Source organism: Symsagittifera roscoffensis, chromosome 7 (assembly GCF_963678635.1).
Source record: "Symsagittifera roscoffensis chromosome 7, txSymRosc1.1, whole genome shotgun sequence".
NCBI lineage: Eukaryota > Metazoa > Xenacoelomorpha > Acoela > Convolutidae > Symsagittifera > Symsagittifera roscoffensis.
The window spans coordinates 58,904,252-58,927,844 of record NC_087068.1 but is presented as its reverse complement, the minus strand read 5'-3'; the positions used below and the strand labels follow the sequence as shown (position 1 = coordinate 58,927,844).

Sequence of the window (23,593 nt, the reverse complement as noted above, 5' to 3'; positions counted from 1 at the left end):
ATAACACTTAAGGAGTCAAGATTCTAAGCATCAAAAAAATTTTGCAAGAAAAATTTCTTTCCTGAAAAATAGTTAAAACAAATAACCTAGAAAGTGATATATCATTTCGTTCATTAACAACTAAATTTTTAACTGAAACCTAAAAATAAAGTTTCGTTAATTCATCAACTACAACAAGCTAAATCAAGAGCGGTACAATATTTAATTTAAGACCAGATAGCAAACTGGTAGAAGAATCAATCAGCTTCGCATGATAAGTTTTCAACATATTAAATGAAATGCACATAGCATTTCATTGAAAAACTATCTCATTTCTCAAAAAAAAAATGAAGCAATTGGAATTCACAGCTTTGAACGTGCTCGACCACAATGCTCCAATAAAAAAAACGAACAGTTAAAATTATTAATTGGTTGCTACACTGCCTGCTAGTCGCCAGAAATCCATTTTTCACTAAATTACACTAGTAACTTCAACGTTCGTAAGTTGCGCTCCACTTTGAAAAGGTTTTAATCAAAATACAACTTAAAAAATGGATGTCGTACACCTGCGACTTTTTTCTAACTATCTTAACTGAGGAACTATCGGCAATGTTTTGTTGTTGTTGATTTTCCAGTGAACTGATTTTCAGTGTTAACCTCATTTTTACTGCTACGTTTTCTAATGTTTCGTGGCTTTCTTTCAGTTTAACAATTCATCTTTATTTTCGTTCCGACCTTTGAAAATGGGGAGGAACTTTGTACTCGGGTGTGTTTTAGTTTTTTTTGTTCAACCTTTTGTTTTCCACGCAAAATCAGCTATCACAAATGATCATCGGAGAGGGTTCAGTGATATATATTTTAAAAGCCCTTTCAGTGGTGATTCGAACAACATTATTAAATTTCAAAAGTTTTCACAGTGTCGAGAAAAACCCGTTTTTTTTATATTTTTGATTTTTGGTCTAATTTCGATCTAATTAGTAAGGTAGTTAGGTTATTTAAATTAATTTAAGCCGTGAAAACTTAGTTTTACTCACCTAAAGGTAGTTTTTAGCGCAATTTTGTGAATCAAAAACTTGAAAATTCAAAAAACTTCCGCAAAATTTTTTTTCGTTTCTAGTCATTATTTTCAAAAACTGTTTTCCAATTGACTTTTTGTACTGTCTTTTGTTCAGATTTTTTTATCACATAATGCAGAAAAAAAACACTAATTTGAGAAAACATTGCACAGTAACCGGCTATCCTTGTTTTCTCTTTTTCTTGTTGTCATTACGATTTTTTCGCTTGACTTTGGGAAATGGTTCAAATTTCTTCAGCAGTTACCGTTTTTTACGCTATTTTTTAAATTGTAATAAGCGAGTTCGAACGCATTCCTTAACGAATTTGAAGAGTTTAAAAACAAATCAGAAGACAAGCCAACAAAGTTGCTTAAATGAGCCTGAAGTTTTTTCTTAAAATACGATCATGAAAAGTGAAAAGCCACTCAACTATTAATGCTTTGTAAATCTCATCGCTCGTTCTTAACTTGAATGACTTTGCTTCTTCTCAAAAATCAGCAAAAGCAAGAAAGACATCAAAATTAATTTACGTTTCGTATCTTGTACATTATTCAAATTTGATTCAACAACTTTTGATACAAGAAACATGCATTACAATTCAAAAATTTGGCACATATGCTAGGACTTGAACTAACTACAGAGTAACTTCTGATCGACTTATTACAAAAAATCTGATCAATAATTTCATTTATTCTGATCAAATCAATCTTATCAGGATCTTCAGAATCTATGCAGCTAATTTTCCATTTAACTATTAAACAACAATCAGATGATTTTGCAAGAACGAAACCATTCTACTTGTATTTACATTTACTAAAATTTACAAAAAAATATATAACATTCAAAATAAATATCTTTAAGCTACTTAAGGTGCATTTTACATAATTTGGATAATTTACATCTAATTTAAGGATTTTTTGTGCTTTCCTATGGCAAACATAGCTGATATTTTTATCATAATTTACAAATGTAACGCTTCGCGAATCTCATTGATCATTATTTTTCGTTGCTGCGCTACACTCTGTTCATTTTGGAGTCTTTGATTTGCAATATCCACTTCAAAATTGGTCTCCATCTTCGAATATTCCTTTTGAAATGAATCTTCGACCAAATCAGAATCTGTCATAGTTTCATTTTTACTCACACTTTGTTCACTTTCAAAACATTCCGCCATTCCCGTTAGAAGCATTGACTCGTCTTGAAATTCAGGTCTGTTGACAATCAATTTTTTCAGCGCCAACTTTGAAATGCCCAGGTCTACGCAAAACAAGTTATCCCAGTCTAACTGCTGGTTAAGACTTTCTAAACTGTGTATCTTCCCAGAATTGCAAGTCAAGGGACCACACACAGGTGCAGACGGTATCTGGAACTCAGTTGTATTTGAATCAGTCGAGTTCATTGCAGATTTACTCGAAGCAGGTTGAAATGCTGCTGTTCGGGTTTGTTGTTCTTGTTGACCTGCAGACGGGGATGGAATGTTGGTTCGATTGAGGGAAGAGACGTGCAGTTCGTGTTCGATCCAAGATAGATTCGCTTTTATGATGTGGTGAGCCTGCACCAGGGAGATTCTGCCCTCAGCCGTGCTCCACACCAACTGACAACCATTCAGAACCTGCACATCAAAATAACACCAGTTCAATTTGGTGCGCAAATACTTTTCATTCTCCATTTTGTCCTGATCAAACATTTAAACAAGAAAATATAACAACTTCATCGACAAAATTCAACTTCTTTAAACACTTTTTTTCCAAATTTTATTTCGAACCAAAAAAACGGACATTATGTTCTAAAGTTTGTTTAACAATTAAACTTTTATAGCTAACTATATTTTTCCCATTTGTCCGCCCTACAGCTGACTCGCAATTTCTCCGAAAACAATTACCTGGTCGTCCAGAACTGAAATGGGGACATCGTCAGCAAAGTTTTTCTCGGCATCCACTGCGTTTGCTCCTGGCCCAGCTGCTCGAGATGAGCCACTCTTCACAAATCTGTTCAACTTCTGACCCAGTATTTCCACCTAATCCAACAGAAAATTAAGTTTTTTGTTAAAATTAACCCAATTTGAGAAAACTGGATCAATAGGTAAAACTTTTATTACGCTGATAAATCTGATAACTAGTTTCCACTTTCGAAATCAGAATTTGATCAAGTTTTTTGTGACCTTTACACTTTTGTTGTTTGTTCGATAGTTGAGTTTGCCTTCCTAACAATGGAAATGCACTTAACTTTTAAAAAAAATCACACGTCAAATCGCAAAAAAATCAAAACTGAGCGCGTGAACAAATTTTGAGACATTTTCCTGAAAAAAAAAAAGAAATCATCACAACCTATATAACAGTATTCACTACGTTCATTACTCTTAAAAACTAATGGCGTTGGCTTCACTGACATATCTGCTCTCACTGAATGAGAGATCAATCAATCCCCCTCTGTTTCTTCCTTCATTTGTTCTAAAACCCACAGTCGGCATCAGAGCAATTCGTTGCAAGCAACAATTCGCAGTACTTCTGAAAAGGGGCAATTTGCACCACGCCATATTTTGTCGCCGTAAAAAAAAACAAATCAGATAAAAAACAAGATGAAAACTTCGAATTCAAAAAAAAAAGAAAATGGAAATCAAAAAGAAAAACCACCAAGTTGTTTGAGACTATGTTATTTTGGTCTAGGCGGCACTGTTCGCTTTTTTTTTTACTTTGAAAACTAATTAGTTTTTGGAAGTTCAATATAGAACGTAATAGCGGCTCCAGACTTATTTGTCTTTCGTTTTTAACTGCTTGATAAAACTGCTCGATAAAACTTGAGAAAACTGTTTGAGAAAACTGGATCAATAGTTAAAACTTTTATTACGCTGATAAATCTGATAACTAGTTTCCACTTTCGAAATCAGAAATTTGATCACTGAAATTAGTTTCCACTTTCGAAATCAGAATTTGATCACATTTTTCGTGACCTTTAAACTTTAGCTGTTCGATAGTTGAGTTTGCCTTCCTAACAATGGAAATGCACTTAACTTTAGAAAAATCACACGTCCAACCGCAAAAAAATCAAAACTGAGCGCGTAAACAAATTTTGACTTTTCCAGAAGAAAAAAAAACAAAAAGAAAAAAAAACAAAAAGAAAACATCACAACCTATATAAGAGTATTCACTACGTTCATTCTCTTAAAAGCTAATGGCGTTGGCTTCACTGACATATCTGCTCTCACTGAATGAGAGATCAATCAATCCCCCTCAGTTTCTTCCTTCATTTGTTCTAGAACCCACAGTCGGCATCAGAGCAATTCGTCGCAAGCAACAATTCGCAGTATTTCTGAAAAGGGGCAATTTGCACCACGCCATATTTTGTCGCGGTAAAAAAAATAAATCAAATTTAAAAAAACACGATGAAAGTTTCGAATTCAAAAAAAAAAGAAAATGGAAATCAAAAAGAAAAACCACCAAGTTGTTTGAGACAATGTATTTTGGTGTAGGCGGCGCTGTTCGCATTTTTTTTTACTTTGAAAGCTTATTAGTCTTTGGAAGTTCAATATAGAACGTAATAGCGGCTCCAGACTTATTTGTCTTTCGTTTTTAACTGCTCGATAAAACTGCTCGATAAAACTTCTGCTTTCTTTATAAAAGTACCGCTATTCTTCAAAAAGGATGTTCCTTATCATCTTTTTTCGACCGGAAAGATTAGCTTTCTCCGAAAAAATTCACGAACAACAATCATGCATTCTTTTACCAATCAAAAAATTGGTAGTGAAAAAACATAGTCAACTGACAGTTGGAAAAGGGTAATGAACGCAAGTAAACAGAAAAAAAATTGACTTTGTTGAAAAAATCTCACTTTTCGAATTTCGAAGAAAAAAATAGATGCCCTTTATGCTCTTTGACATTCTAGAAAAGTTTATGACTGGGGCTTTATAGACAATATAAACCCAGCTTGCAAAAACTGGATCAATAGCTGGAAATCTAAAAAAAATAAATCCTCTTTCTAAACTAGACATTGCTCACATTTTTTGCGCCATTTCCACAGTTTCTTATTTGGAGAGTGCTATTTACGTAACTTCCAGCAGATGAATTTCAATTGAACTCAAAAAATCATATATGCCTAAGTGCATTCATAAATGCATTAATATGTCTGAATGCACATTTGTAGTTATTAGAGCATTTAAAGACCCTTTCCTATAAAAAAAAAACGTTAAAAAAATCACCAACACCTATAAAAGCGTCTTCACTATGTTCATTAATTTTAATTAGTTCTCCGAACCTTTATTTTAGATGCAATATGCGTCAAACATCTGTAGTTCCCTGCAACTTTTTGCTCGTAAAAAGTATTTACTTAATGAAAAATTAAGTTTTGATGGCCATTTTTTTTCAAAAACACTCACCGAAGCTTTTACAGTGTCTTTTAAGGCATCTCCAGCTGAAATTGGTCGCAAGAATATTATGGGAGTTTCAATTGAATTTTTCGCCTGCATGGACAAATTTCTGTTTGTTCCGCTCACTCAAGGCGAAATTTAACAGCAAATGGAAATCAGTGAGTTCACTAGTAGTAGGAGCACAAGCAACAGTTAAAAGGAACGATTGAACAATTATGCAGGGTTTTGAGCACTTCTAATTATCAACGCAGGCAAAGTTGCAATTCGCCAATACCAACAAAGAGGTGGTCAACAGAAAGTTCGAAAAATAACAAAGACCAAGATAACCGAGAACTGATTAATATTTTCTGAACATCTTCAAGTTTATAATTTCTAAGAAAAAAACACCATGTTAAAGCTCTTTGACTTTCGAAAAATTATATGATAAACACTTTTTTTCCATAAAAACACGTGATCCGCTTAGAGGTAATGAGCTAACCGAGATAGCATGGAATTCAAATCGGAATAAAATTTGAAATGGATATTTTCCATCACAACGTGATACTATCTACAACCACTAAAAAATCACCAGGAAAAAATGAATTAGTTCTAAAACGCGAGAAAATACCGATAGAAAAGCATCAGTAATGAAAATCTGTTTGCCAATTGTGCGGTGAAATTATGACTTCTATTGAAATCGACACCCATGAAAACACCCGAATACCAAACAACTTCGTTCGTTAACACTTAAAAACTGCAGCAATAACAAATAGCAAAATGCGAAGAGATGCCTTGAAAAACAACATAGCCCACAGAAAACTGGATATTACCAATTGGTTTAAGAACATTGACGAAAAAACAGATTTACTTTCAAGCTTTAAAAACCAAAGAACAAAAAATCACCTATAAAATTGTGTAAATATTGAGTCAGAATCTTTTGTGATTAAAAACTTTTTTTGATAAGTAAAAATTTTTTCCGCTGGTTAATCCACTTAAAAAATTCTTTCGCGGAATTTTCACTTTTACGAGAGCATAACTAGCCTTTTGTTTGGCAAAGGAATTTCAAACGAACTTCAAAGAAACTTTCATAGTGGTTAAATCAAATCACTCAACTCGTTTAGTTTATTCCATTTCATTCTGGTGCTAGACACAATTGACAGGTACTGACCTTCGGAGCGTCTACTACCTTCGGTTGACCTCTTATTTAGTATCTTTATGATCTTGGTACAATCCAGTTGGTTATTGATATTGGAAATTAAACGACACGAAATCAAGCCCTTCAACAGGGCGCAGCAAGCAGGACAGGGTGGGAGAAAACCCATTAGAAATTTTGTCTTTTTGGCCCCCGAAACAGCTGAACCAACAATGCTTTGGGAGTTCTGGATCAACCGCTTCCAGTGGGGAATGGTAGCAAAACACTCGATAAATTCGGCAAATTTTTACTTTGCAAGTACTTTTACACCAACGCAAATAGCGGCCTTAGCAGCGGACGTAGATGGAAAACTGTGATTGGAACCAGAACAAATTTGATTCCCAACTTATACTAGTGCCTCGGGGAAAAAGGACAAGACGAACTGCTAAAAAGGAGACCACACCTGGGCTTGGGGGCTACGCGCTATCCAAGGGCGCCAGATGCCCTTGATGGAGAATTCAAAAAGGAACAGAATCAGACTTATTAAGTGTTCAAACTATTATCGCGCAAGCAACGCATTCCATTCAGCTCTAAGCGGTCTTGCAGCAAGATGCACCTTCGGATTACTGAAGACAAGGAAAGGATACTAAGAGTCATCTTTATCGTCAATATGACAAACAGGGAAGCTCAAAAAGAGCTATGTAGATAGACGAAAACCCCAGAAGAAGTGTACCTCATAGCGCTGTCATATGAAAGGGCTGAAAAATACGAATAGACTTAAGTATCGACAGCCGAGGGATCAAGCGCTACAAGTGCACCGACCGGAGGAGGACTGCAGATTAAAAAGAACCGGTGGGTATAATCAGAGGCGGATACCGGAAAAACCGGGGCCGCGACGTAGACAATTCCAAGGGAGAGGACAAATCCGAAGGGAAACAAAAGTGGGCGAACGCTGATGCTATAACTGCGATAAGCCAGGATTTACTAGCGAGCATATGAGCAAATGCGCCGCAAAAAGGGCGACATGCTATTTCTGCAGAAAAGTGGGCCATTTTGAAAGGACATACCGGGTGAAGCGAAAGAGTCGCGGACGGCCACCGCTCGGAATCATGTTGTCCGTGATTTTCTTGGCCCTGAATCATTCCGAATGGGTGACGACACGTCACAGAGCAAGAGCTCCGTGGGGTGGGTTAACACATCACCGCCGCAACAGCACTCGTGGGATTCGGAGAGTTCAAGAGACTACTTGGTTATATCGATTAGATCGAAAAAGAGCACCGAACTGCGAGTTGCAGGCACAAAACTACCAATTGTAATCAACGAGAAAAGGACTAGCGTAAAGATCGATAGCGCATCGCCGGTATCGATCATCACGATCGGAAAGCTCCAAATGTCTGGGCGCCGCAGTAGTGAAACTATGCGACTTAACACCGGAGGATCGAGCATTCCAAGATTAAGGAAACAATCCGCTCCACTTACTTCAACGATGAAGGTGAACTTGGCGTCCAATGGCTGGGCGACGTCAGCATCCATTAAAGTGATTGGAGGAAACCCTCCATCAATAATTGGACGGGACCTGATGGCTGAACTGGGACCCCAGTTAACACAGAAGGCACCGGGGGAGCACGTGATGCCACTACAAAATGAGAACGCCGAGGAAAAGCGTGGCAGGATTATTTTAGTAAGCAATTTTCAAATCTTTTTACGCGGTAAGTTATAAGATCAAGAGTTATATGGTGCAGGCAGATTTTTTGAAAACACAACACCCATTCAGCAAAAAGGTAGACGAGTCCTCATAATTTTATAAGAAAAAGTAGCTAGGGAAATAAATAAATTGTTGCACCAAGGGCACATCGAAGAATTTGACGACTGTTAGGAGCGATATTTCGTTTCTCGGTAAAAAACAGTTCAAAAAAAAACGGTTAAGAAAGTCGGCTCCGTAAAACTCGCACTGGCAGCTCGTGAACTAAATAATTAAGTGCTTAAAAATAAAAACCAAATGCCGAATATCGAGGAACTTGTGAACACGGTCGCACAGACAATTAGCAAAGAAACTACCGATATATTTATGGAATTAACGCTTACGGATAACTGCCGCTCAGACCGAAAACTAGTGTGCAGGGAAGCTTTTCGTTATTTGGGGGTAAATCAACAAGAACGTACCGATTTAAAACAGATTTCTACGGGTAAACCACGATGCCAGCGGAATTTCAAAAGGTTATGGATTCGATTTTTTCAAAATTCCACAGGCACATGCCTTCATCGATGATATATAAAACAACAACAAAAGGATCGGAGAGCGAACAACGTTTCGCGCAACGAGAATAAGAGTGGTTCGGGCATAAAATAACCTCGACAGGAGTTACCCCGTTCATCCGAAAGACGGAACTGATCGAATCACTTAAACCGCCTCGCACATTATCGCAACTCAAATCGTTTATGTGATCGATCCACAGTTTGCGTAAATATATGCTGGCGCTGGCTGAAGCATCGGCGCCGTTACGCCTGCTACTCAGCAGGAAAAACGAATATTAGTGAAGACCGGAATGCCAATTGTGGAACTAAAACATTTTGATGTACACAAAGATATTAGGAGTGTCTGCCACGCAAGACATCACGGATTGGTAGCCGTGCTTGAACAACTCGGACCCGAAGGGTGGCGGCCGATCTCACTTGCATCGCGTTATTTTAAATTAGCCGAAAAGAGGTACTCAACAAGCGCATTTGAAATGCAGGCGGTATTATGGGGTGCGGAGTTTTATCGAAGTTATGGTTTGGGATTGACTTTTAAAGTAATTGCCGACTATAAAGCGTTGGCATCGTTATTGAACGGGAATAATAAAAAAAAACAGAAGATTGTTCAGCCGCTAAAAGGATGGCTAGGGATATTAACTCCAATCGACTTCCAAGTGGAACATAAACCGGGGGCTAAAACTGGACTGGCAGATTTTTTTATCCCGAAATTCAAATAGTTTAGCAAAACCAGTTTTAAATTATGATAGTATGTTTACAGTGGCAAAGATAAATTCTATTCGTAGCGCCCTCGGATTTATAAAATCTAAATTATTTGGGGGACTGGATAAAAAAAATCAGCAATAACTCAAATGAGAAGATATCAGCCAACAGGAAAGAATTATGCAAATTTCGATCAACAAAACAGCCGCTAGAGGGCCAAATAGCATGCGATAAACGTTCAACCAATCAAAAGGCAGCAATTTGCATACGCCGCCGAAAACTCAAAAACAGTTGGAGCGATTTTTAATTTAAGAAACGCAGCAAGAATTCGATCGAAAATAAAACTGAAACGATGGAGAAAACATTCCGAAAGAGCGATTTTTAATTTAAGAAACGCAGCAAGAGTTCAATCGAAAATAAAACTGAAACGATTGAAAAAACATTCCGAAAGCTGGAAAATTTTTTGAAGAGGCATCCGAGTATCGTTACGAGTGACAGCGGAGATGATAAAGTGGAGGAAGTAAATGGAGAGACTAAACTGCATGCAATTACGACTGAAACAAGCAGCTTGAAAACGAACATCGTCCTATCCATTCCTTCGGAGATCAAGGGAGAAAGTTTTCCTCCGGTGGACCCGAAAACCCGAAAAACTGCATAACGTTTTTAGTCCCGCGAAACTGTAAGGTCCAAAAAAATACTGCCCTCCCTGAATGGTTTAACCTCCGGTTCATTGCATCGCAATACGCCTCAGAACCTCAATTACCAGCTGGCTACGAGATGGTAAGAGCAAAGGACCCGGATATCCAGCAGAAAGTCCACAACATGCATCGTCAAAACTCGCAGTTTGTCAAGGTTTTCCATGTACGCTATAAATGGACGACAAGCTCGTCTTATCCAACACTCTACACAAAGCCATCAACAACAGAATGCACCACTACCACCATGGCAAATCAAATATGTTCACGGCGGCGAAAAACATTTGGTTTTTTATTGTTCACCGGAACATCGCAGCGATGGCGGAAAACTGAAGATAATGTATCGCGGCGGGTAAGAATCTTAAATCTATGTGTAACAGGAGAGATCTAGGTTGAATTCCGGAAGCAAGGTAGCCAAATGAATCATTGCAATTGAATTTCTGTGGGCCCTTTAGCTATTTAAATGAATCTAAAAAAAAGCGTAATAGTAGCTGTCGACCGATTCTCGCTTTGGCCATCAGCGATGGTCTGCGGAAAAAACCACTCGGATAAAATTCTTAAGTTCCTTAAATCATATAAACAAACATGAGATGCGCGTGAGGAAAAACCGGAACCCTTGGATAAAATACTCGAACGGGTCCTCGGAGCGTTACGATTTTCGAACAATGAAACACTTAACAGTACACCATTTGAAGCACATCATGGTCGGAAGGCAAACACGGTGTTGAGAAACCTAACCAAATAGTCATCGCTAAACAACTTGAACTGGTCAAACGTACTTAAATCTTAATCTGCCTGTTTAAATGAACGTGATCCGGTGGCACGAGAAATGTCTAATCCAGCACACACTAATTGAGGGATCAGGTCAGACTCGGAATATTGTGACAGCACTCGAAACCACCCAATTCAGTTAACGGACGATCAGGCAATTAATCAGGACAACGAACCGTCGTCAAGAACGACAGCGGACCCTAGCACAGCGGCTGGACCATCGGGATTAGTGTTCCAACGAACGGGGGACCGATACATTAAAAGGTTAAAATTACTCAATTCTAAAAAAAGTCGCGGAAAGCGTGCATACAATAAGGATGATTAATGGTAGCTTTCTTGAGAAGTCCCGAGTAGCTATCAGAAACACAACTACACCAAAGAAACGGGCCGCTGACAATATACCAAAACAGCAGACTCCGCAGGAACTACGCAGGAAATTAGCCACCAAGGGCACTTATCAGAAAAATTCAGCTCCAACAAGAGTGCGAGTGCGAGCGAGGCAGAGAACGCAAAATTCAGTGGTACAGGCGACGGGAACGCGATCAGGGAAAGAAAGAAAGCGAGCGGCGGAGGTATTCCACGAGCCGAACGCACCCTCGGCGCAAACAACGAATGCGCCCTCGGGACAAACAGAAAATACCCATCCAGGCGACGAAAAGAAAAAACGGGGAGGAAGACAATACTCGAAAAGTAGTCAAGACGATATGGCCTCATGCAGGAGCGGAAGAAAAAGAACGGCTGTCGGCAAAATGGGGCAGTGATGATTGATGACATTTCCTAAGGAGTGAACAGAAAATGTAAATAAAACCTCGGAGAGTCTAGGCAAAGAGCTGACTGGATTAGTCAAAAAATTAAAAAAATTTAGTTGCTTAGTACAAGTCAAAACATTCAATTGAGTAATTAAATTTCGAATCGTTAATTATTCATATCTTTTCATTTTTACAAAAAGGGAATGTCATAGTGGTTAAATTGATTCACTCAACTCATTTAGTTTTTGTTCATTTATTATCTGTCAATCAATTTCGATTTCATTCTGGTGCTAGAAACATCTGCTACCTTTGGTTGACCTCTAATTTGGTATCTTTATGACCTTGATACAATCCAGTTGGTTATACCAAAAGTCAAACCACAAAAGAGCCTCAGCAAGCTGTCTTTATTTCAATGGGATTTGTGAACTGGAATCTTTCATGACTCAACCACGAGGCTCTGACCTATTGCCTTCAATTGCTTCCACGTATACCTGATTCTTAGCGGTTATAAATAAAACGATTTCACACACAGCGATACATTAAGAAAAAATCGTTGAAAAGCTTTTTAAATTAAAAAAAAATCTGACAAGGAAAATCAATGAAACATAACCAACAGACCGTTGGAAAGAGTCAATGAACGCAGTATACAAAAAAAATTAAGAAGGAAATTTTTAAAGAAAACAGTATATGCCCTTCATTCGCCACGTTCATCGATTCTTAATTAACATTATCATTCATGACAACTAATTTCAATTTTTAATAAAGTGAAAAATTCACGTATCCGCTCGCTGATTTTAATCAGTCAATTCCGCCTCAAAATTTGCATTTTTTCGCCGTTTCATTTAACTTGCAATCAAGATTCATCCAACTCGCTGCCAATTTTCGCCTGCTGCGAATCGTCGCTTGGTGCAAACTATTGCCCTTTATTAATGCTACGAATCGTGGTGTCATCCGGCATGGACCGACAAAACTCAGATATATATACATTGACACTTATGATTTATGTTGTTACATATGTTTATGATGTTGCATGCCATAAACATACATTTAGTCGGTCAATCGACCTTGAGAGATCTCATCTCGAACACAGACCGAATGAACGGTCAGAGCAAGAATAAACCTTTGCTTAAATTGGTCGTTTTATCTCGCTCCGCGTTAGCTTATCTGTTTGTCGATCCATTCGGATTCAGGAATCAAACGTTCATACATTGAGGTATGACACGTGGCTTGCGACGGATTTTCGCCTCAAGCCCAAGATCGAGCAATTACTAATTTGTTAATATCCTTAACATTGGCTGTACTTAATAGCTGGATCAAAAAGAACACTTCCAAAATGAATACTTTTTGTCGCAACAATTGCATCGCAACAATATTTGCGACTTAGGTTGGAAAAAAAATGAGAGTTCATACTATAACAAAAGTTATGCTGGTGTAATAAACAACTACAATACCAATTGCATCCCTGTCTTTACCTGGGGTCTGCTGACGTTGTACATGTTCACTTGATCTGCAGTCCAATTAGGCGACTTCTCGTGTGAACAGAAGAGGTTTTTCAGACTGTCCTTGAATTTCTTCAGCAGTTTCATCTCTCGTTTCTTCAGAGCCCCAATCTGCACTTCGTCGTGCATGTAATTCTATTTGCATCAACTCAACTTCCGAGACTTCTAACTCATTATAATAGTATCGACTCTCTTAATTACCAATACATTCAGTTTAACGTCAACTCCCAATGATAAATATTGGGTTTCTCAACTTCATTTCTAGATGCTGACAAACGACTTCCATTAGCCCTTTAGGGCCTGTTGGCCGATTTTCTCCCCCATTGCTATTCGTTACAAGGTACAAAACAAGTATCTGTTTAACTTTTCAACTCCTCCTTTAAAGTGGGCCAGTTCGTAACAAGCTACCATAGGGGAGGTAGAATAGTTAACAACACCCGCCCTTCCCAACACTCTTCTCTCCCAACGCCAAAATCAAGAAATTTTCTGAGCGGCGAAATTGTCGGAATGATGATCCGATAACGATTATGAAATCTTCCGCAAGTTCGCTATATTCCGGCTTTTCCAGGAATTGTTTTCCGTATCAAAATTTCAACTATTCCGCTCGAAAGCGGTCGTAAAAAGTCTTCGTGAAAATTTGCCAAAAAAACGCGGACCTGAAATTTATCTAGATGACCCAACTGAGGCTTTGGTACTACTATGATAGAGTGGTCCCTCGAAAAAGCAACTATGATAGACAGGTCCGCATGCATATTGCATGTTATAATTTTGAAAACTAGTTGGTTTATAAATTATTCGTTTCAAAAATCTTGCAAAATATGTTCAGCCAAAAACTTTTCAGATTGAAAATTTTAATCACTATTGTTCATATATTGAAATTTGCTCGCTTTACTTTATTTTACGGTTTAACAACCATATGATTGGGTTGACTTATTTGCCATCAAAACCCACTATTGGCGGTTTTTTTTTTAGATTTTTATTTTTAAAATGGTTAGGGGGAGGTTTTATAAGATAACAAAACATAAAATTTATGAAAATATACTGCGACATCTTTCTGAAGGGCTCAATCATAATTATTCAAGGATTTGAGAGCTCTAGGTGTCTTATTCTCAAGGGACCTGGTTATTGTCAAGGGACCACTCTATCATAGTAGTACCGAGGCTTTTAGAAATGTAAACTAGATTAGTGTGTTGAGTTATAATTTGATAGGACGTGACGTGAGTGGGAAGCAGCAGCAGCAGCAGAAGTTGAGTTGAGTTGTGTGGTGGATGCCTGGTTCTTGATGTAGTGGATGGTGCACCTGCAGATGACATAGAGGAGGAGGGAGTGGTTGGGCACTGAGTAGCCTGCCGCCTCCTCTTCCATGCACAGTCTGTCCAGTTGGGAGAAGAATGCGAGCAGAGCGGGCGAGAGGGAATAGATGGCAGTGGACAGCAGTCTCATGTACTCACTCACACACTCGTACACTCTGACACACAACACAACACAACACACTCATTAACCACTTATTATTTACTCGGATTTTTTCAGAAGTTTGTGAATGTTTACCTATTTGCTTAAATGCACTAGTCTTACGAATCTAGGCTGAAAAATTGACGTCTCAAATCCTTGTAGTTTTCGAGAAAATTTTAATGTTCATCCCTGTCAAGGAAAATCTGACAAGGATTTAAAAAGTGTGTGGGGGGGGGGGTTAGAATTCCCAAAACAAAACAAAGTTTTGGGAATAATGTTTTGTTTTGGGAATTCACAACAATTCCCAAAGCAAAACATTATGAAGAAAAGAAAAGTACGTCAGTATTTAGACAACCGCGTATTCAGACTGGTCAGTATTTACTGTTTCAACCAATCAGAATCGAGACAAAGAAGAAATTAATAAATAATTATTATTTATTTTGGATTATTTATGTCTTTTCTCGATTCTGATTGGTTCATACAGTTTTTGTCTCCATACGCGGCTGTCTAAATACTGGCTGCACTCCTATGAATTATACATTGTTCAAGAACTGGAATAATAAAATATTCGCAGTCGGCAGGATTCGAACCTACGCGGGAAGATCCCATCTGATTTCTAGTCAGACGCCTTAACCACTCGGCCACGACTGCTTGTTACTACACTGTCCCCAACTGATTATAGACCACTAGTATTCTGACACTGCTTAGATATTCATTCACTGCTGCTGTTCAATAAAAGCCAAATCCACAAAATAATTGCCATCCTTGCAGGGCGCTACAACTGCATGACCACCAAATACCAAAATCCATACTATACATATTTACAATTGACATTACGGTGACGTCCCATTTGTACCAACGGTCATTTGTACCAAAATGAAAAATCGGTCCCATTTGTACCAAAATTATTCAACTCGATTTCTGATTGGTCGAATTGCGAGCCAACGAATTATTACATTAATTTTCTACTGTTCAAACAGATGAAAATTAAACAGCAGAATTGTGACCGCCGCAGTCGCGCCAACGTGTTGCGAGCTTGCCAACAGAGGGTAGGACTCTATACGAAAATTAGAGCCGGTTATCGCCGCGAAGCGGCGACGCGCGCATAGCGCGCCCACCGGCGACCTTAAACCAAGAGCTTAAAGTAGTCGGCTTAATAGTCTTAAGCCAGTTGAATATTTTTGGTACTAACGGGATTGATTTTTTATTTTGGTACAAATGGGACTGATTTATCATTTTGGTACTTGTGAATACCCACCGACATTACAAATGCCAAAGCTCGAAATTGATTTCATTTAGACGTCGTCTCGGTTCTTTTCCAGTTTCCCCCTTTCAAGCTGTAAAGTATAAAGAACAAATTTGTTCAGAATTGTCAATTTGTTGACCACGCCAAATTTCATTGCATTATGAGTATGACAACGTTAAATATACTTTTCAGTATTGAATTTGAAAGGGGGAAACTGGAAAAGAGCCGTCGTCTCCGTAACATCGTTTTGACGCAGGATTGCGCCAACTAATGTTCCACGCGAGCCAATTCCACTGGTGGGAGGAGGGGGGGGGGGGGGGGGTTAACAGAGGAAAGGCGGCGAAATAATAAGATGGGAGCTGTACCTCTCGGAGTAGGATGGTGAGGCGGAGGCAGCTGCAGCAGCTGTGAGGAATGAGGGACTGGCGGGACTGCTGCTACTGTTGTAGTTGTTGGTGTTGCTTCTGCTGTTCCTCAGTCGACACCCACACGGCAGCTCACCTACACAACACAACAGACGACACTCAGACAGACAGAGAGACAGACAGACAGAAAGGAAGGAAGAATAAATCACAAACATAACATACAGCACAGGCTGTTTTCAAAACATGTCCTTTATGAACCCTACAAATGGCTACAAATGTGATAGAGGAGGCGACTCCCGTCCCGGTAAAAACCAAGTGGGAGAGGAGAGAGGTGTCTAAAATAGAACAGTTTACTAAATCAAATGCGCCGGTCGGCCCTTTCAAAACTGCTTCTCAAGCCTAATTAACCAGCCTTATTTGCGCTAACTTATTTCATACTTGTTGAAATTACCTAAGCACTAAATTGCTCAATTTTGAGTCTAGTATCTAGGGTCTTTTCGGTTATACCTCCCTAAATGAAAAGTCGAAATCAATTTTTGTGCTAATTTGGATCGATATTACTAAGAAATGCTGGCTGTCAATTTAGTACAGGACGAAACGAAGTAATTTCATCTCATTTAGCCTCAAACAGGTCTTTTTTCCTGTTTTTTTTTGCCGTTTTCTTCATTTAAGTTTCACAAGTATGAGTCCAAATGCTTCCTGAATAGCCATGTATTACCTTTTTTTTGCAGTTTTCCGAGTTGATTCAAGGCTCTGGATATCTGGATAGCAGCCCGTCTTGTCGTAGTAATATTGATCCAATTTTGTAATCTTCTTACAAGTTTCTATTTCCATTTTCAGTTCAGTTTTTATTTTTCAGGGGGGGGGGGGGAGGTAACCGAAACGACCCGCTTTCTATTTACATCAGGGACGCGGTTAGGTTCTTATGGCCCTTATCACACTTGTACCGAATCTTTTCTCAATTCAAAAACAATTGGGCTATTAAACCTTTTCACTTTTCAATAGGCAGAAAAATTTTGCCCAATTTCGACATATTTCATAAAGTTGGCTTGATTTTTGTTCACGCTTGTCTTTGCAGTTTATCAAATTTTCACTGCATTTAGTGCTGATGAAGCTACTACTATAGCGACGGTTTGAAACAACCAAATAACCTGGACTAAAACAACGATCTCGAACTCGTTTCTCTCAAAATTGGTGAGTTTTAGACAAAAAAAGACCAGGACAAATATTATTTGGAATTTGCAAGCTTCTTTTCGGTGCAATTTATTTTGCAAAAAATAACACCAAGATTATACCGTTAAAGCCGTTCAATTCACTTGGTTTGAAGAGAAAAGGTGTTTGAGCCTGTTGTGATTGTGTTTTAACGTAGTAACCCTCACCTAGCAGCTAATTAGCTGCCAGTCAGTTGTGCTTTATACGGAGGTCATAGGACTTCGCGTCACTTTTATTCCCTTTAGACAACAGTCAGTTGTAATTCAACACAATTACTTTTATTCTTTTAGGTTAGCTTAGTTAGCTTTAGTATACCAGTGGTATTTGAACACATCTTAATATGGCGCAGTCAACTGATTCGAATCTGCGGGGAACTCCCGCCTTTTGGCTGAACCATACTGTAGAACCACCTACCCAATCGACTAATTGGATCGACCAGTTCCACCTGGCCATCATCGCCAAAGAGAACTTAGACATAGATATCCTGAAAGAGAAGTTGGGGTCGGAAACGACAACCCATATTATAGAAACCGCCCAGGATTCAGAAAACGAAACACGGTAAAACCAGGCAGGCCAGAAACAAAGAATTAATGCGAGTCTACGAAAATTCGGAGAAAAGGATTTTAGACGAGAAACGAAAATTCGGAGGGGGGGGGGTGAGGAGAAACGAAGCAGACAAGAAAGTAAAATCCATCCTTTACTTGGCCTTAGTAGCCGAGGGAAAAAAGTGTTCCCTCGAAAACACTCAAGGTGAAGGTCTTATCCATTTCCTTCAAAGAATTTTTCGACCTTTTGAACGCAGCATTTGTCAAACCAGTGAACATTACGTTTGAACGATATAATTTTTTGAGCCGAAAACAGAAGGACAGAGAGTCCTACGAACAATTTTGGGAGCATTATCTGATTTAGCTAGACCTTGCAAAAACAGTATTAATGCAGAACGGGAATGGATAAGAGATGTATTCATATTCAAAATGAGAAATCGCGATCTCCAACGAAGACTCTTATCTGAAACGCTAAACCCAGTGGATGCACTGAACCAAGCAATTATCGATGAGAAAGGTTATTACAACCATCTCAAACTAACGAACATGACAAGGGCCAATAACAACAACAGCGTCAGGGTCTACAAAATTTATATTTCAGTAAAAAAGGAACCAAGTCTGAATAAAGATCCAAAACCTGTATAAAATGTGGAAATGCTTTTACCAAAAGACATTTGAACGTTTGCCTAGCAAAAGAAATATTATATCAAATTTGCAAATACAAAGGACGCTTTGGAAGACTCGACAAATCAAAAGGAAGAAGGCCAGTTTATTGCTTGTTTTCTGATGTTGTGTTTTTGTTTGATGTAACCAATAAATTTTAACCAACTTTATTATTTACACTTTGCTATACTGATGCCTCGGCTTTTTACTGTATAGTAATTCAGGTGTTCTTTCTTCTTCTTCTTCTGAGCCTGTACAAATTTTAAGATTTTCCTGAAAAAATCATCACGACCTATATACTACGTTCATCAGCACTTTAAAATGAACAAACATTATAGCAAAAGCGGGGGGGTAATACTTACGCTTAGCAGGAAACAAACTCATTAATCGCTAAATCACACATTAACACAGAGGCGAAGTTGCACTTCGCAAACACAGGCAAAAAAAGACCGATAACGCAACTGGGAAAAACTGAATAAAACTTTGAGTCTACAAAACTTAATACGTGACGCACGTCAATTATGAGTCTACATATTTGCTAATAGACGCAAGCCAATTATGAGCATTAGCAGTACCAGTCAATTTGAAAAAAAAAGAAATTTACCAATAACATGCCTGAATTTATAGAGCGGACGTATTTCAACTAGTATACGAAAAAATTCGTTACAAACATCCGACCCTGCCCGGGTTCGAACCCTCTTATTTTGTTCAAGTTCTTGATTTCCAAAATGGCGGTAAAAAATTCCAAATATGTTTTTTTCCGAGAAAGCAACTTTGCTGGGCTTAAATATAGCTTAAATAAGCTATTGTTAGCCTGCTTGCTTGCTTTATTCGCTCGAAATTGCACTAAAAATCAGAAATTTAAACTTGAAGCTCAAAATTTGTATTTGCTTGAAAAAAAAACGTCGTTCTTTATCATTTGTATTTTAACTTTATTTTGTGACGCTTATTATATTCAGCGTGTCTTCTCTGCGGTCTGTCTAACCTAGACTCTGATAAAAAGGCTGCTCCCCCAAAGATCCTGCCGAGTACATTGGGAGGGTAGTGGAGACAGGCGGTGCGGATGTCTCGAACAGACAGAGGAGACTGTTCTGCAGCAGCTCCTTCACAATGGGAGAGAGGAGGAGGTAGATGTTGGCCCATCCTGTTGTCTTCAGGGGGTCTCCCTTCAGAAAGTTACTGATGTCTCCTGTACACAAACCACCAATGACGAAATATAAAAAAATATTTCACAATTTTGAAATCATAATTAATTGTTTTGATTAAAGCTAATGTTCAAATCATTATTTAAAATTTCAACTAGTTTGCTCAAAATTAAATAAAGCGAAAGGAGTTGTTGATTAAATGATTCAGTTGAAAACACCCAATATTTGAAATCCAACATCATTTCAGATAACACTTCAGGCTCTCCTTTTTTAATTAATTCAGTGGGTACATAAGTGGAGTTAAACCAACGTATGAACTGTTCAACTCTGCACGGAAACAGCTGTTGTTTGTTATCCTTGTTAAAATTAAAATTCCATGCAATTTTTGAGGGTTTATGTTTCTTTCCCGGGTAGAATGCTTCAGCGACAAGCAACCAGCATGGGTAGTACAGTTTCATAAAAACTAACAATCAAAAAACATAAACTTACAACTGATTTTTAAACTGCACGACCTCAACCATTCCAGGCCGAACATCAAATTTGCATTCGATTTAATTATTTACACTCGCAAATCAAGCAACAGCATTTTTTCTTGAAAGATTCCTGGGGGCAGATTAAAGTTCGGCACTACGCTGCTGTATTCAATCAAGACTACATGTGAATTTTCAACAGATGAAGTTCGTTTACATTGTCAGCTGGTAACTAATTTTGGCATTTGGACTAAAGCCGATCATCAAACATATTTGCTTTTCATTAAACGCTTTTCATGTTTGCTTGCATGATTAACAGGCACGTAAAGTTGAAAAACTTAGGTGGGTTATGGAGAAGGAAAGAGGGTAGGAGAAAGAGTGCAATCGGCGGATAATCAACTAACCGCCATATCTTGAAGCCGAAATTGCATCAGAATAACGGAAATTAAATCACAATTACGTAACAATTGCATAACAACAATGACACTTTGTTGTTATGTTACATAACAAAATTAATTTTCGGTTTGTTGACCTACCACAGTGTAATTAACCTACCATGTTCATTCATGATGGGAAGCAAAGAGTCTGCCAGTGCATTTGGACAGATGAAGCCCACATGATTAAGCACAGTCACGAATGGCCTCACTAGATCAATGATGGGAAATGCATTGGAGAGAGAACAGATGTCACTCACACAGTGCACTCCCTGACAGGTCACAGAGGTGTAGGGTGCTGCGAACAGTCTCCTCTGAGCACTTGCTTGCGTCTCCGAGGACCCTGAACAACAAGAAGTTAGTTGAAATAATTCAAAAAAAAAAACATTGCAGGAGACTTCCACAAGCAATGCCTAGTGAAAAAAATGATGAGTTTTCTGTCGAATGAAGAAATATTTGGCTCATTTAGCGGATCAATTTAGCAATCTACCTCCTATTCTCGCGTGGGTGGATAGCTCAATGGGTAATTAAGACATGTTTATAACCACTTGAAAAATGTTTGAATGATATGAAATCATGAACCAGATCCTCCAACAAATGAGGAACGACAAAATCTTACACACAGAGGGGAAGATCCGCTTCCCAAAAACAAGCGAGAAAAATTCAAAAAAGCTCTAAACAGGCAAAACAAAGTGAAATAAGAAAGAAAACAAATATATTTGAGAAAAAAGCTTGTTGAAATTAGGAGTATCACGTTTTCACATCTGCTCCACGACTGCTTGTTATTTTACTTACACTAGCCATCAATAAAGCAGCTACAGTTTATCAAAATGCCAAAGCTATGCAGCAAAAAGTCGACCAAAAAATAACTATTTCGATGCTCTGGATTTGAATCTCCGCATTTGCTCCACATTCGCTTGGAAAGTAAACTAGTGCCCCAGCTATAGCTGGATGCACCTGTGTGAATATTTTTAAACAAAGCCAATCGAAGATTGGAAAAGAGTAATGAACGCAAGTAAACATTAAAAAAACACTTACTTTATTTAAAAAATCTCAACTGGAATTTCAAAAAAAATCGATGCCCTAACTTCTAGAACAATTTATGATCGGCATTTTTTGATAACAATAACCCAAATTGAAAAAACTGGATCAACAGGTATAATTTTTATTCCGCTGGAAATCCAAAACTTAAATTCCACTTTCGAAACTAGAAATCGTTCACGTTTTTAGCGCCATTTCCACGTCCGTATTTGGAGAGTGCTATTTACTTCACTTTCAGCAGATGAATTTCGATTGAACTCAAAAAGTGCATATATACCTAAGTGCATTCATAAACGCATCAATATGTATGAATGCATACCTGTAGTCATTAGAGCATTTTAAGACTTTATCCTGTAGAAAAAAACCGAAAAAAATCACCAACATCTATATAAGAGTCTTCACTACGTTCATTATTTTTAATTAGTTCTCCGAACCTATGTTTTAGATGCAACATGCGTCAAACATCTGTAGTTCCCTACAAATTTTCACTCGTAAAAAGTATTTACTTAAGGGAAAATTGAGTTTCGATGGCCATTTTTTTCAAAAACACTCACCGAAGCTTAACAGTGTCTTTTAAGGCATCTCCAGAAAAAAAATCAGCAAGACCTATATGAGAGTCTTCACTACGTTCATTATTCTTAAAAACAGTTAGCAAATGAATGCTTAAATAAATCTGCAGTTCTGTTTTTCGAAATATACTCAGAAGCGAAGCTCTGCTTTGCAAAACTTTGGCGAGAACACTACAAAAAGCAGCTCTATTAAGTGCAATAAGAAGTGGAAATAAGCCTCGAATAAGTAAAAATTCGGCTACGTCTCGGATTCAAACCCACGACCTACTGCGACCTAGAGATTCTGAATATTAAGCACTAACCAGTCAGCCACGGACGCTTACTTGATGACAAACACTAGCCAAAAATCAAGCAAAGAAGAGATGCTATGCAATTACCAATGCTACAGCGAAATTTCCATATAAGCTAACACTTTCAATGACACTTTTGTTAGCGAGTTAGGGTAGAAAAAAGAAGGGTCGTACAAATACACTAGCGCTCGCAAGCTGACTTTAACTTCTAACAACATGACTTTAACTTCTGAAAGACACTCAATAATTTAGAAGACGAACACTACAAAAATATCGCCCGAGCCTTGTATGCAGCTCCCGAAAAAAAAATGATTTTACGTTTTCTGATGCGTTGATTTTACCTCCAGCTGACACGTTGAAATTGGGGGCCTGCTTCAGCATGAGTTTGGGCAACATGTAGTCGTGCATGAGAAGAGAGGTGAGGAGTGCCACTGGGTTGACGTTTTCCGACGACACACTCAGTCTCGCACTCAGCATCACCAAGGACTCTGCTGAAACAAACATCCACATTTCATGGTTTACTGCTATTTCAATGCACTTTATTATTTCTTTGTTTGGGCAAATTATTGCAATTGAATGATAGCAAAGTAAGTCACTTTAATACAGAATCAAACTCAAATCTGAATTTCATGATTTCTACTTAAAAATATGAGTTTCGAAGTAAGTATACAAAGATGTCTAAACCGCTAAACGCCAACGTAATTTTCAATAGATTGATTTCAGCATAACATCCATCTGTTCATTTAACAAGCTGTATGGATTTACACAATAACACGTAAATCCTCTTTTATAAACTAACTCATTTTCCAATATCAACAAAGACAAAATGATACACAAAATCCATAAAATTGTTACGCAGAAATTTTGTATGACCTAACTTTTCAATTGGTTCTTTATTGGGGAGGAAGTTTTAGTTAGTTTAATAGGTTCTACCAAGGGTTCTCAACAATTAATGACGCGAAAATTAATTTCCATTGATGGCTC

At 38.1% G+C, this 23,593-nt stretch overlaps 1 protein-coding gene and 1 non-coding gene across 2 annotated transcripts; both read right to left on the bottom strand.

Annotated features, from left to right (window-relative positions):
- Positions 1-1,825: 1,825 nt before the first annotated feature.
- On the bottom strand, positions 1,826-23,094 carry LOC134850879 (uncharacterized). The gene is made up of 8 exons (XM_063866639.1): positions 22,951-23,094; positions 20,831-21,052; positions 19,646-19,849; positions 16,241-16,376; positions 14,450-14,645; positions 13,151-13,312; positions 2,917-3,051; positions 1,826-2,646 (listed from the first exon to the last, which is right to left on the bottom strand). Exons 1-8 carry the CDS (start codon positions 23,084-23,086, stop codon positions 1,996-1,998), a joined length of 1,842 nt encoding a protein of 613 aa, XP_063722709.1. The 5' UTR covers positions 23,087-23,094; the 3' UTR covers positions 1,826-1,995.
- Positions 15,199-15,280, bottom strand: Trnas-aga (transfer RNA serine (anticodon AGA)). Its single transcript has one exon. It is a non-coding gene; the product is annotated as a tRNA-Ser (tRNA).
- Positions 23,095-23,593: the final 499 nt, after the last annotated feature.